We start from the raw sequence: 15,091 nt of genomic DNA, 5'->3' as shown, positions 1-15,091 counted from the left end.
TCTGCCCTGGGACAGAGCCTGAGGGGACAACACAGTCTGTGGAGAAGCTTTCTTTCACTGCTTCAAACCCGCCATCTCCTCCCCTCCCTCTCCTCCCCTTGCATTTTGAATCCTCCTACTCTGGGAGTCATCTGCTCTGCTCCTTTCTATGTCTGAAAACAAATGTAAAGATGAAGGGAAACACACCAGTCTTTCTTGCATATCTTTTTCTTGTGCTGCCTTCTGTTAGATGTGGATTCTGATTTAAAAAATAATAGCTTAATAAATCAGTGGTTTGAGACTTGAATAGTGAGTGTCATCTACTTCACTGCAGGTGCCTGTGAGAACTGGTTTTCCCGAGGCTCCCTCTGTAGTCAAGGGAGACAAGACAAAACGCTAGAGGCTGGTTCCTCCCAACCTATGTCTGGCATGCCAAAGAAAGGTTGCAAACCTCTTCCAGACACTCTTCTCTTGCTCTCCATTTAGGTCAGGACATTGGATAGTAATAGCAATGAGCAACTGTTTGGAAACAAGTGCATTTCAGTGCAGATGGATGTCAGATGAGAGAGTCTGTGTGCCAGATTGTGTGGGATCATGATGAATTTCGGTCATTATTTAGCGTACTAAAGAAGACGAGTTATACTTGGTCCCTATTCCACCCCCTCCCCTTTCCTGAAGAAGCAGAGAGCAAGAAGCTGTGGAAGAAAGCAGGGCATTGCAAAAGAGATCCTTGATATTCATTCTTTTGAAATGAACAGATTCTCAGGGATTCCTCGTCCAAAAAGGCAAGTACTGAAAAGCAGAAAGAATAGCTTTCAACATACTGATTGATTTGATTTGATTTGATTTGATTTGATTTGATTTGATGGTTTAGCATTTGTGCAATAGAAGAGATGAGTTTGGCACTTAGGTGTGACAGATGTTTGCAAGAGGTCTGAGTGAATTTGGAATTTCCCAGGAATGGGGTGAAATAGCTAACAGCCTCTTTACAATCTTCTCTTCTGGAGAAAGAATCCTCTGTGAGTGTTTGAAAAAGGTAGAAAGAAGACAACAAATTCCCTGAGGACTCTAACTGAAATGTCAAACGGAACAATCAGGGTGTGAGAACTGCTTGAAGGACTATGTTTGTGTTAGATAGGAAGACTGCAAGAAAGGGAAGAAGCAGAGAAGGAAGAACTTTTCATGCAGACTGTAAAATCATCACACTTGTTTTTTGCCATGCTCCTGTCTCAGCAGGATGAACTGAAATTCAGCATGGGAGCAGAAAATGAAACTGCAGTGACTGAGTTCATCCTAGCGGGTTTCTCAGGGCTTGATCAAAGACTACAGCTATTTATCTCTCTGGTCCTTCTGCTCCTATACCTGACAACAGTGATGGGGAAGGCAACCATCATTTTCCTCGTGTGTGTGTATCACCGCCTGCAAACCCCCATGTACTTTTTCATCAGCAATCTGGCCTTCCTGGAAATCTGGTTTACATCCTCCACAAGCATCAAATTGTTTGTGATCCTGGGTTCTGGTAGGAGAACCATCTCACTAAGCAGCTGCTTTGCCCAATCCTGTTTCTATTTTGCCCTGGGCTGTACCGAGTTGGTTCTACTTGTTGTCATGTCCTTTGACCGTTATGTTGCCATCTGCCAGCCTTTGTGTTATGCTGCCATCATGAAGCTTCAGCTCTGCGTCCACCTGGTCATTGCTGCTTGGGTCATAGGCATCACAGTCTTGAGTTAGCATCTGGTCCTCCTCTACAAGCTGACTTTCTGTGGCTCGAACGAGATCCACCATTTTTTTGGTGACAACTCCCCCTTATTCAACCTGTCCTGCTCTGACACCAGCTTGCTGTGGAAAATAGAGTCTGTTTTATTATCATGTCTCATACTGGGTTCCCTATGTTTCACTCTGGCATTTTACATGGGCATCCTTTTCTGTATTCTACACCTGCCAGCAGCCTCTGGGAGGAAAAAAAGCTTTTACTACATGTTCTTCCCATCTCACCACCTTGGCCATTGCATATGGGAGCTGCATTGCTCTCTATGTGCGTCCTTCCGAGGATGTTTCCTTGGAGACAAACAGAATTGTAGCTTTGCTGAACACTGTCCTGTACCCATTCTTAAATCCGTTCATCTACAGTCTTAGAAACAAGACTGTGATACTGGCCCTGAACGAAGCCGTTGCAACAACACGGCTTTTCCCCTAATCATGATGCATTTCTGGACAGCAATTCCCATGAGCTGCTATCATATGTTAAATAACACCAATGCATATGTATGTAACCTGCAAATACAGAAGCCTCAGGAGATTTATGTTCTTGTTGGATTGTTTTTTGGTTAAGTGAGAAGAAGCTCATCTGCACACACCAAGAAGGCACTAACAATGGCAGGAGGAGTAAGTCAGTTAATACCCTGCCCCAGCTGCTCCCAGACCCATCACAGGAGAGCCACCAGCTCATCAAGAGCCCATCCCCACAAACCCAGAAGAGCACAGAGGCACAGTGGCAGGTGGGACCCCAAATTACAGGCTCCTGAGGAATGAAGACCTTGTCCCAGCTCCTTCCAGGGCTGCCCTGGGAGAGCCATCAGCCCCGTTGTCCAGGTGTGAAACCCATCAAGATGAGTCTCTGAGAGGAGGTCTCTGGATCAGCATTTGCACTAAGGGCATTGTTGCCTAGGGGTATAGGACACATTATGGGATGCAGGGAAGAGCATTTTTGGATTGCATGAGACTTATTATGGAAGTTTAGGGGAGGACCCCGACCAGTGCCGTCTGTCCTGTCTTCAAATTAAACTTAATTTCTAACTCTTTCCTGTGTGAGGCAATCCCTTTTCTGCATGAACATGTGAGCACAGGGGTGTGAGTGCAGCAATTGGAGCAGGGGGTCAGACAGCCCCTATGTCAATAGTGCCAGCACCTGAGAGACTGGAGTGTGTGTGGAAGGGGGTGTGTGTGTGACTGGGGTGTTCTGTACTAGCATCTGGAAAGGGGCTGTGGCCTCAGGGGCTCGTATGTCCAGGTGCCTGCAACTGGGGAGGCTGGTATCCAGGGGCAGCAACTGAGGAGACTGAGTGTCTGAGCCCAGCTGCTGGAGGGATCCACCTTGTACAGCTACAGAGAATAGAATAGAATAGAATAGAATAGAATAGAATAGAATAGAATAGAATAGAATGGTTCAGTTGGAAGGGACCTACAATGATCTTCTAGTCCAAATACCTGACCGCTTCAGGTCTGAGCAAAAGATAAATCATGTTATTAAGGCCATTGTCCAAATGCCTCTTTAAACAGTGACATGCATGGGGCATCAACCACCTCTCTAGGAAGCCTGTTCCAATGTTTGACCACCCTCTTGGTAAAGCAATGCTTCCTAATCTCCAGTCTAAACCTCCCCTGGCGCAGCTTTGAACCATTCCCCCGTGGCCTGTCACTGGATACCAGGGATCAGAGATCAGCACCTCCCTCTCCACTTCCCCTCCTCAGGAAGCTGTAGAGAGCAAGGAGGTTGCCCCTCAGCCTCCTGTTCTCCAAACTAGACAAGCCCAGCATCCTCAGCCGCTCCTCACAGGACATTCCTTCCACCCTTTCACCAGCTTTGTTGCCCTCCTCTGGACTCATTTGAGTACCTTGCATCCTGCTTAAATTGTGGGGCCCAGAGCTGCACACAGTACTCACAGTGAGTCTGCACCATTGCTAAATGCAGTGGGATAATCCCCTCTTTTGGCCGGCTGGCCATGCTGTGTCTGATGCACCCCAGGATGCGGTTTGCCCTCTTGGCTGCCAGGGCACACTGCTGACTGCTACTGAGCCTGCTGTCAACCAGCACCCCCAGAGCCCTTGCTGCAGGGCTGCTCTCCAGCCACTCCTCTCCCAGTCTATACCTGTGCCCAGCATGATTTTGTGCTAGGGGCAGAGTCCGGCATTTGTTCACATTAAACATGGTGAGAGTTGCCTCCTCTGGGTCATGGATACACATGTTCAACTGCACAGCGCCCAGGAACTTCAGCAGAGGGGATCTCATAATCAGTGTGCCAACCAGGTGCCTTCTGCTGCCTTATCAGGGCTGCTGGCAAATGTGAGCCTAAAAGCACATATTCCAGCCATGAGTCGAGGCCTGAGCTACCAGCTGCTTCCGAAAGAAGTGACCTCACAGTCCCTTTCCCAGCCATGTTCCTGCTGCTGGCCTATCAACTCCAAAGACAGAAGTGACCTCACAGCCACCTTCACAGCCACGTGCCTCCTCCTGTGCCATGAGACCCTGAAGAACAGCTGACCACACCATAGCATTCCCACCCATCTCCTCCTTGTGGCCTATGAGCTGGTCAGATACAGGTCACCTCACATTCCTCTTCCGACACCATGCGACTGCTCCGAGACCTCACGATCCCTGCCCTGCCCCAAGGGGCCAAACAGCTTAAGTAAGGGTGAGGAGAGGGGACGGTGATGAGTGGGTCAGAGCATGGGAAAGAGGGCTTCAGGGGTTAGGTGTTCAGGTTAGGGCTTTGGGTTTAGAGCTCACCTTTCAGGCTTAGGGATTAGGCAAAGGCCTAGGGGGAAGGTTTGGTGGTGTGGTGAGGGTGTCTGGTAGTGTTTAAGGTGTGGGCGAGCTTTGTGGGCTAGGGTTTTGTTTAGGGCTGGGCTCAGGGCTAAGATTAAGGCTAGGATCTTAATGCTAAGGATAAAGGCTAGGGTGAGTAAGAGGATAAGAGTAAGGATAAGGGACTATGGGTTTGGGATTTCGCTTAGTCGTAAGGTTTTAGGTTAGGGATAGCCTAACCTCAGGTAGGTTAGTGACAGTGGATTACTGTCAGGGGCAGGAGTAGCATTTAAGGATCATGTTAGGGCTGAAGGTTACTGGTTAGAGATAGTGTAAGGGCTTAACATGAATGTTTTCACAGTCTCTGTTTTCACAGCACCATCACTATAAGCCATTTGACCTCTACAGGCCTTTTGTGTCTGTTGGCCAAGCCTCTCTTCCCTCACCCAAATCTCCCATTTCTCTTGCCCAGGCTCCTCCTCACCTCCCCAAATGTGTCATCTTGTTGGGGGCAGCTTTCGCATGACCTTCCTGACCTGAGAATATCTCTCTCCCCATTGCTGACCACTCAGAAGTGACCTCACAGCCAGCATCCAAGGGGACACATTGTGCTGCTGTGCTTCCTCTTCACAGCCTCTTCACAGGCCACCCAGCAGCGCTGGAGGAAGGCGATGCCCTGCACCCTGCCAGAGGTACCCTGCCTGCAAACCAGCTCATCACCAGAAGGGTTCCTGGGTTACCTTTCCCACACAGGTGCTTCAGTTACCCCAGGGTATCTTGGATGCAATGGCCACCTCTGTGCGAACAACTGACTCAAGCCCAGAATGTCAATTTTAGAAAAAAGTTGAAACCTGTGCAGAACAAGAACTCTACGTAACAGCTGAAAAAGTCTTAATTTCCAGGGTTGCTAGGCTTTGGATGATTTTTTTATGAGATTTTGCGGAACCCTGAGGGATGCTGCTAGTATCTGGCTCCTCGGAGGACTTTGTACCACTAATGGCAGTTGTTCCTGATAGTCCAGCCAACTTCCCACCCACGACATGATCCACTTCTTCAGTCCAGATGCCAACAGCCTGCTCTAAGGAGACTACGGGAGATCACATCCAAGGACTTGCAAAAGTCCAGGTACACAACATGTCCGTCTTTCACCTCCCACATGGGTTCAGCAACCTCTTTCTTGTCCTTCAAGTGCCTGGAGATGGCTGCAGGAGGACTTGCCCCATCACCTTCCCAGGGACTGAGGGGAAGCTGACCAGCCTGTCATTCTCCCAGTCCTCCTTCTTGCCCTTCTTGAACATGGGTTTGATATTTGCCTTTTCTGAGGACCTTGGAACCTCTCTGATCTCTCTGGCTTTTCCAACATGTTGGAAAGAGGTCTCACGATGACACCAGCGAGCTCCACCAGCACCTACCTCTCTGCCTCTGCTCACACCAAAAGCCTTCTCCATGTCCCATGCTTCCAGGGGATTGGTCAGGACACAGCACATGCCAGTCCACGTCCTCTTGGCTGGTTCAAAAGAGAACCAGAAGTTATTTCTTCCTGCAGGCCCACAGCTGCCATGAGCTCTCGATGCAGCTCACAGCTTTCCTGAGTGTTTTTCTCAGTGTCCCACTCCCCCCAGGGGATTGAGCAGGGGCCTGAGGATGATGTAGAAAATGGGCTTTGCCAAACTCTCTCAGGACAGCTGTTCTGGGCAACATACACCCAAGGATGAGGGTGTCATAGAAAACAGTGGCACTAGTGGGCTGAGAGGAGCAGGTGGAGAAGGCCTTCTGCCTGCGCATACTGGATGGGAGATCTGCCCCAGCACTGCAGCTCTGATGCATGCACAGGATGCCCATGTGAACAGGAAGGGGAGGATGGGATCTAAAAAGCAGGTTCTAAAAGGCAAGAGCATGAGTGTCACGGTGTCACTGTGTGAGAGCTCCAGCAATGGGGTGAATTCACAGAAGAAGTGGTCCACTCCAGTGAGGCCACAGAACTCTCTCTGGGACATGACTGAAATGATTACTGTAGTTGCCAGAAATCCCCCTAGCCAAGGTGCAGCTGTCCTCTGGAGACAGATGTCCCCGTTCATGAGTCTTGTAGAGAGCAGGGGGTGGCACACAGCCCGCTACTCATCATAGGATGTGGTCACCAGTAGTAAACCCTCTGTACATGCCAAATGTGCAGGAAACAGTACTAACAAAGTGATGAGCAGAGATGGTGCTGTCCCCAGTCATGAAGTGGGCCATCACCTGGGGCAGGGTGCTGGATCTGTAGAAGGTCTCCAGGGAAGACAAATGCCCCAAGAAGCAGCTCATGGGAGTGTACAGATGCCGGTTTGCCACCACCAGCATGATGATGAGAGTTTTCCCAAGCACAAACACCATGCAGGTCATGAGAGAGAGGAGGAAGAGATTTGTCTAAGGGCTGGGAACATTCTCCCTTCCAGGTAGGGGGGACTCCGTGATTGCCCCATTGCCCTGTCTCCAAGGAAGCTTTTAGGTCCTTCTTTTCCCCTCTAACTTGGGAGGGAACCAATGAGGAAAAACATTTGGCTCGGTTTTAGTTGCTTGGGTCTCAGACAGACCAGACAATGCAAGTACATTTATTTTGTTTAATTAGAGAAGGAGTATAGCTCCTTATTTACCCAGTTGCTGGGTCACACTAGTGAGGTAGATAATGAAGCAGAAGTGGAGTGTCCATATCTCTTTGTGGACAACATGATCACAAGTGAAAAAAGCAATAAAATAAAAAAGCAAGAATGACAAGCACAGAAACTAATAAAGAAAGGCTGGGCCTGTACTGAGTGACATTATGAGCCATCTGTTGAAGAAGATGGACACACTACAGTTTTTGGAAAACATTCAGTCATCAGTTTCCAGACTGCTACCTTGAGCTCCTGGTTCCTCAAGCTGTAGATGAGGGGGTTGACTGCTGGAGGCACCATCGAGTACAGACCAGCAACCACTAGATTCAGGGATGGGGAGGAGATGGAGGGAGGCTTCAGGCAGGCAAACAAGGCAGTGATCAAAAACAGAGAGACCACAGCCAGGTGCGGGAGGCACGTGGAAAAGGCTTTGTGCCGTCCCTGCTCAGAGGGGATCCTCAGCACAGCCCTGAAGATCTGCACATAGGACAGCACAATGAAAACAAAACACCCCAAAAAGACAAAAGCACTGAACACAAGAAGTCGAAATTCCCTGAGGTAGACATCTGAGCAGCAGAGCTTGAGGATCTGGGGAAATTCACAGAAGAACTGCTCCACAGCATTGCCCTTGCAGAGTGGTATTAAAAATATATTGGCAGTGTGCATCAGAACATAGAGGAAACCACTGCCCCAGGCAGCTGCTGCCATGTGGACACAAGCTCTGCTGCCCAGGAGGGTCCTGTAGTGCAGGGGCTTGCAGATGGCAATGTAGCGGTCATAGGCCATGACAGTGAGAAGAAAATACTCAGCTGAAATGAAAAAGACAAACAGAAAGACCTGTGCAACACATCCTGTGTAGGAGATGGCCCTGGTGTCCCACAGGGAATTGGCCATGGCTTTGGGGACAGTGGTGGAGATGGAGCCCAGGTCAAGGAGGGAGAGGTTGAGGAGGAAGAAGTACATGGGGGTGTGGAAGTGGTGGTCACAGGCTACGGTGGTGATGATGAGACCGTTGCCCAGGAGGGCAGCCAGGTAGATGCCCAGGAAGAGCCAGAAGTGCAAGAGCTGCAGCTCCCGTGTGTCTGCAAATGCCAGGAGGAGGAATTCAGTGATGGAGCTGGCATTGGACATTTGCTGCTTGTGGGCATGGGCACCTGTCCAAGGAGGAAAAGGCAGTGAGAAGTTAAGGCAGAGTTCTCTGAGCAAAACCTATTCCAGTTCTCATGGAAACCCCCCAGACTTCCTTGCCCCTTTCAGGTAGACCTTTGTCATGTCCCTTTTATGAGCTCTGCGTGGTGTTGGCAGAGGGTGCCATTGGGAGCAGGGAGCTCTGCTGTGGACTCTTGACGTGTCCGTCCTGCCCTATAGCAAAAGGTAAACAGGAACACAGGGCCATCTCGGATTAAATCCGCCTTTGATACCAATGAGCTTTGCAGCATTATTGCTCCCATTTCACCTGAGAGCAGAGGAGAGCTGTGGGGATTTTGGTTTGTGTATTTTGTTCTAGTTGCCTCACCACAACTGAGGAGTGTTTTTAAGGCAGAAAGCCTTGGCATTCCTCTTGCACTCCAAGTGAAACCGTGTGGGTGCTGACAGGCAAAGGGACTGTCCCTTAGTGCAGGCTATGGAGAGCTGCTCTCTCCATCAGCCCTGGTCTCAGCTGCCCTTTCCTTGCAGCTCTTTGCGCAGGACGATGATCACACCCCGATGATCCCCTGAGGAGAAACTGGACACTGCTGAGAGCAGAGGAATCCAGTTTCTCAGTGCAGATCTCCAAAGCCCTCCCTGCCATCTCATCGTACCTGAGGAGGATCTCAGCTCCCCCCTCCCAGCCAGGGACACACAGGGCTCATTGCAGCTGCCCACATAGAGATGATGAGCAGCATTGCCATGGCCTTAGCACCGAATATTCTTCTCCATGGGGCTCCCTCCTCTCTGGGGCACAGAGATGCCATGGGAGAGCTGTGCCCTTGTGGGGAGGCAGCCTGCAGCCCAGCAGGACCCCCAGCAAATAGTCAAAAATCCTGAGGATGGGGTGCCCTGAAGTGAGGGTCAGCTCATTGCCAGCCCCACACACTGCAGTGCCCAGAGCCCCCAGGTAAGGTGGGGACAAAAGCAGCAAGGACAGGAGGGGAAACACAAAGAAATACCCCAATGCTCCTGCCAAGGGACGAAGGACAGGGACAGACAAACAGGCCCTCAGGTGTTTCTCCTTATGGGGTGTCAGGCTGCTAAGAAGAAGACTCAGCCTGAAACCCCAAGACCCTGGGGGCAGAAGCTGTGCTGGATGGGAGAGGAGATCAGGGGGATGCTCCAGGAAAGTGTTTGTGCTGCAGGGGATGTCAGGGAGGTGCCCAAAAGCCCCTCCCATGGCATTGCTGGCAGCAGCTCCCTCTCCCTGCCTGCCCATGACTCTGCTGCCTGGAGCTGGCTCTGCTGGGAGCTGCTTCTCTGTCCCCATGTGTCCTCCCTGTCTGTGCTCACAGACCCCATCCCACCCGCTGTGTTCTCTGCTCTGCCCTGCAGAAACCTCTTAGTAGCAAGGCACTGACCAGGGACATCTCTGTATATACAGGAGCTCAGGAGACACTCAGAGAAGTCCTAGTTAGAACGGGGGTCTTCTCCAGAGTGCAGAAAAGATTTCCATCAACCACTGCCCACCCAGCCAACCAAGAAGAGAAAACTCAAAGCACTGAATCCTTCCATATAATGTAATCCCCATTTTGACCTTTCTCTGCAAAAGTCCCCTTGGAAATGCCCTGGGGGTAACCTGGAGCTGTGAGCAGCCCTGGTCCATGCAGCACCCTCTCAACAGCAGGACCCTGCCTGCCCTGCCAGGAGTTGCTCCTTCCACACAGAGCTTCCCCCCGCAGCGCCATGGGGAGCTCCCCGGGCGTGCTGAGTGCGGACCCGGGCAGGCAGCAGGGTCCCTGCCCTGGCACACAGCCCCCTGGGGCACAGGGACCCTGCTCTGAAGGACAGCCCTGGGCAGCCCTGCCTGCACACCCGGCTTCACACCCCTGCAGCCATCCCCAGGAGAACCTTCTGACAGTGCAACGGGGAAGCCCTGCTCTGGACTACGTCCTCCTTCTTCACCCCAGAGAAGCCAAGACAGACATCCTCACAGGTCCTATCAGTCATGGCATGTGCCAGCTCTGCAAGACTCATCTGCATTGCCCTGCTGCCAGAGACTTACTGTGTCAAATGCTGTGAAGATTTCTCTGTGAACAAGCTCAGCTCTGTCCTCCCACCCCAGACTGCCTTTAAGCTCTCTCTGCCGCACTCGTCTCCCCTCGGTGCCTGCAGACACTGCCCTCAGCCCTGCTGCACTTTCTGGAGGAGCCGCTCCTGGGCAGAGCTGTCTCTCTGCAGTGCTGCCCGCTTGCCAGGAGCTCCCTGCATCCCAGGAGCCCGGCCCAGCTGAGCAGCAGAGGAGCAGCCCAAGGCAGCACTTCCTCTGCCCCTCTGGGCTCCCTCCAGGTGTCCCTGGGGCTCCAGGGGAACCTGCTGTGAAACAGGCTGAATGTTCCCTCCCTCAGCTGCAGAGAGACACTTCTTTCCTGCAGTGGCATTGCTCCTCTCAGAGACAGAGTTAGGTCTAAAAATCACCTTTTTTGTCTTCTCATTAGGCAGGACACCCAGACAAGGGATCTTCTTTACTCCTGCTGAGGGAAGGGATTCAGCTGAGTCAATTGAGGCATCTCAGCCTGCGTTTCTATTGTTAGCGCTGGAGGGGGACCCAGCTCCCTCCCATGCCTGTCACAAACCCACGGAAGGCGGCATTCCTCTTGCCTCAGTTGAGGCCTGCGTTAAAGAGGCACCTGCATGTGAGGTCCTTGTCTCAGCTCCCGTGGTAAATGATGAAGAGGTAGGGCAGGAGGTGGCTGTTTAGATGAAATATCTGGTGAGGTTTGAGGTACCAGAGGTTGCCCAAGGCATGTGCAAGACAGCTGCACCTGCCCGTTTACTATCTTCTGGCAGCCTACACTGCCTCCTGACCAAATAGTGTCCTGTGTCATAGGGAGAGCTGCGTTTCTCTGTCTTTTCCATCAGCTGGGTTGCCTAGATCTCCACTGACTATAACAACGGTTTTCATCCCCATATTACTTAATCAAATTCCGGACAGTTACTCTATTTAATGTGCAAATAGAGGCCTGTAGTGTTACATGAGATGCCAAGGCTCTGGCACAGAACGACATGCGGCTGGCAGGTACAGCCCAGGAAAGCCATCCCCATTCAGAGCAAGAATGTGACGGACACCCCGGACAGCACTGCAGACAGGTTCGGTGCCTTTCTGCAAGCCACGGATTGCCACCACTGCACTGTGGCAAGGTCTGTCCTTTTTCTATCCAGGAGACGTAGGGCAGTCCATAACATAAGGCACACCACACTGGGGTCTCCAATGGGGGTCTCCATTCTCACACTACTGTTTTTTTTCTCCACCAACCTTTAGTCACCCCCTTGAGGATACAGCCAAGGAACGGACCAACAGTTTTGACAGTGGGCCTGTCAGCAGCACCTTGTCATTCATGGAGATCACCTTCCCATCCACCCTCAGGGGCAGCAGAGACACCACTGAAGTAAACCCATTTCTTTCCAGGGCTGCATTTCCCAGCCCTGTTTCTCTCTGTCCCTGGGGACAGCAGGGTTGCCTCACTCTCTTGGCATCCAATTTCAGCTTTAGTCGTCCATCTGCTGTCCACTCTGGCATGTCTCTGCTCTGAAGCAAAGCCTTTGCACACACGGGGTTTTGGAGGCTTGCTACCAGGTTTCCCCTGAGGTGCTACAGCCCAAATGTGCACCCTTGCCCTCAGCCAGGGGCAGAGCCAGGACGAGCTGGAGCCTGTGCTTCTTGGCGTCGATGGACTAACTGCCAAGGCGTGGTAGAACAAGTCACACAGCTTGGGGCGCTGCAATGGATGGGTACAGGCTTTTCAGGACAGGCGGGCTGGAAGGCTCAGCTGTGGGGTTTCTCTCAAAGTGAAGAAGCTGCTGGGATGTGTGGAGCTCCTCTATGGGCAAGTGAAAACTTTGTTGAGCCCTTATGAGTGAGGATCAGAGGAGGGACCAGTAAAAGTGACATTGTGGTGGGAGATGAGGAACCCCCAGTCAGGGTGGAGAAGGGGGCATAGTCTTTTCTAAGCACCGCCAGGGAGTCTCTGGATGTAGAAGGCTGGGCCTCGCTGGGGATTTTAATGACCCTGGCATTTTCTGGAAGGGTCACGCAGCAGCATGCAAACAGTCCAGGCAGTTTTTGGAGTTTCTTGGGACTACCGCTTAGCACAGCTGCCAGGTGGGCCAACAAAGGTAAGGCAAGCCTGGTTCTGACACTTGCCAGCAAGGAAGAAATGGTCAGAGGTGTGAAGATCATTGTAAATCTTGGCTGTCGTCACCCTAAAATATTGGATCCCCGCTCCTGAGGGGACTGAGGAAGGAAAATAGGAGACTGCAGATGCCTGCCGGACATCAGAGGAGCAGACTTTGGCCTATTCTGGGCAGTTCTAGTGGGGATCCAATGGTAGCCCAGCTCAGTACATCTGGTCTTCAAGGACAGCATCCTCCAACAATAGAATTGGTCTATAACAAATCTCATTTGAAACTTGAAAGTAAATTCAAGGACACCATAATGAGCTGGTACTACTTCAGGGACAGTTAAAGAAGAAGCAAAGTTAATCCCAGGCCTTTGTGCCTCAAGGCAGGACTCTGGAGGAAAACAGCCAACGCTGGATAGGAATCAAATCAAGGGCTACTTGAGCAAAGTCAAAATTACCAGTCAGAAGGGACCGGATGTATCAATCTCTATTTACATAGAGGGAGAGAAAGTGCCATCAGCTCGCTGGTCCACGTCCATGGCCTATGGAAAAATCATGAGAATTTACAGAGCAGCATCAAAGTTCTGAAAAGGAAGACTTCTTATACACTTAGTGCACCCAGGCCTTTTCTGCATATGTCTCAACTTCTGCTTAACATCTTCATTCAAGGGCTGATACAGTTGTCCACAGAGGTGGCCACTGCCTCCAAGATATGTGCGGGTAGCTGAAGCCCCGACATATTACTAGGAAATGTGACCCAGGGCTGCTGGGAGCATTTCTGGAGCAGGAGCTGTTGGACAGGCAGGGTAGGGCAAAGCATCTCAGTGGAGACAATGGATTGCTCTCTCTTGAGTAGAAAAGGAAGCCTGGACAATTGCACCCAAGCTGTCCAGCGCTGGAGGAGAATGAGGAATGAGTAGGTCTGGATGCTGCAGAGGCTACAAAGAACATGCTCCTGTAACCCAGAGATGTTGGGATGAATGCAGATTTGGCTAGTCAAAAGAGAGTCTTTTGTACACTTTGTGTCTTTGCTTCCCTCTGTGGATTGAGGGAGCTCGTGAGTTCAGTGTGGGACTCACTGTGTGCCAAGACTGAATATGGACAGAGCCCGAGGCAGGGAGTGCTTTGGGGTTTCTTGGGATCTGTGCTTGACACAAAAATGTGTTTTCTATAGGTCTAAGGCTATCCACTGTGGAGAGTGGACTTCAGGGGAAGTAAAGTGCACTTCATAGACAGCAGAGGAGTGCCTTTTTTTTTTTTATTATTGCACTGTGCCTTCATTTGTTTCTGTTTTTTGGCAATTAAGAAACATCCTTCTGTGTCTGGGTGCAGCTCGTTCCCCAAGCAAAGCAGGTGGAAACTGGTGCCAATGGGCTGAAACATGCAGCTACAGACTGTAGTGGAGAAAGCTCAGATGTGAACAAAGGTGCTGTAAATCCCAGGTGCCTGATGAGAGACATGTGGGGTTGGAGGGAGGGACAAAGGTTGCCCATAGAGTGTCTGACACACAGGGCCTTGCCTTCTCTACGTATTCAGTCTTGAATATGTTCACTTTCAATGTGATTTGGAGATTGCTGATAGCCCTTAATGTGTAAGCAGACAAATGAAGAAAAGGGGAAGAAAAAGAAATCCTTTCTTACTGTTTTTGACTATTGAAATCTTTTCACTTCTGAAATCTCTCTAATTAACCACATAAGAACTGGGGAATTAAGAAGATTATGCCCAGAGAGTTGGCTTCTTAGGGCATTTTGTATGTGAATGAGCCCTGTGGTGCTAAGTTCCTGAACTGCAGATACTAAAAGTAGAACGAACTGGCCTCTAGAGAAGTAAAAGTCAGCAGCAAACCTCCAAGTTTCTGAGGGTGTTAGTGGTCCCCACTGAGAGCCATCACTGAAGAGACCATGGAGGGAATGAGCAGACAAATCTCCCACTGTTGCACCCATAATCCAAGGGGAAATGGTTAGTGATCTGCTACACAACTGAGACACACGCAAGTCTATGGGGCTGAATGGGATCCACCCAAGAGTACTGAGGGAGCTGGCAGAAGTCCCCACCAAGACACTTTCAATCCTTTCTCAGCAGTCCTGGCTAAGCGCGATGGTGCCAGTTGACTGGAGTTTAGCAGGTGAGCAGGCCCAGTCAGCGTGGGTTTATGAAAGGCAGGTCCTGTTTGGCTAACCTGATCTCCTTCTATGACAAGGCGAACCGCTTAGTGGATGAGGGGAAGGCTGTGCATGTTGTCTACTTGGACTTTAGTCAAGCCTTTATTGTGGTTTAGTCCCAGTTGGCAATTAAGTACCTCACAGACTCTCGTTCACCCTACCCTCCCTGGTGGGATGGGGGAGAGAATCGGAAGAGCAAAAGTAAGAATACTCATGAGCTGAGATAAGAACAGTTTAATAATTTGAACAACAAAAACTAAATAGTAATAATAAATTGTAATGAGAAGGAAAACAATAAGAGAGAAAGAGAGGAACAAAACCCAAGGAAAAAAAACCTCATACAACTGCTCACCACCTGCCGACCGAAGCCCAGCCAGTCCCCAAGCAGTGACCCCTGCTCCCCAGCCAACTCACCCCAGTTTATATACTGAGCATGACATCATATGGTATGGAATAGCCCTTTGGTCAGTTTGGATCAAC

General features: G+C 50.6%; 1 protein-coding gene and 1 pseudogene across 1 annotated transcript; one reads left to right on the top strand and one right to left on the bottom strand.

Annotated features, from left to right (window-relative positions):
• The first annotated feature begins 1,197 nt into the window (after nt 1-1,197).
• Nucleotides 1,198-2,176, top strand: LOC142403636 (olfactory receptor 6E1-like; annotated as a pseudogene).
• A 5,126-nt stretch (nt 2,177-7,302) lies between these two features.
• Nucleotides 7,303-8,268, bottom strand: LOC142403624 (olfactory receptor 14C36-like). The gene has a single exon (XM_075489861.1). The coding sequence runs from the start codon at nt 8,266-8,268 to the stop codon at nt 7,303-7,305; it is 966 nt and encodes a 321-aa protein (XP_075345976.1).
• Between the last annotated feature and the right edge of the window lie 6,823 nt (nt 8,269-15,091).

This window comes from Mycteria americana, unplaced genomic scaffold (genome assembly GCF_035582795.1).
Source record: "Mycteria americana isolate JAX WOST 10 ecotype Jacksonville Zoo and Gardens unplaced genomic scaffold, USCA_MyAme_1.0 Scaffold_39, whole genome shotgun sequence".
In the NCBI taxonomy this organism is placed as follows: Eukaryota; Metazoa; Chordata; class Aves; order Ciconiiformes; family Ciconiidae; genus Mycteria; species Mycteria americana.
The sequence above is the reverse complement of the archived record's forward strand: the minus strand, read 5'-3'. Positions and strand labels throughout refer to the sequence as shown.

Bases quoted from the DNA above. Each gene is read 5' to 3' on its own strand.
- LOC142403624 (XM_075489861.1), bottom strand. From the start codon at position 8,268: ATGTCCAATGCCAGCTCCATCACTGAATTCCTCCTCCTGGCATTTGCA.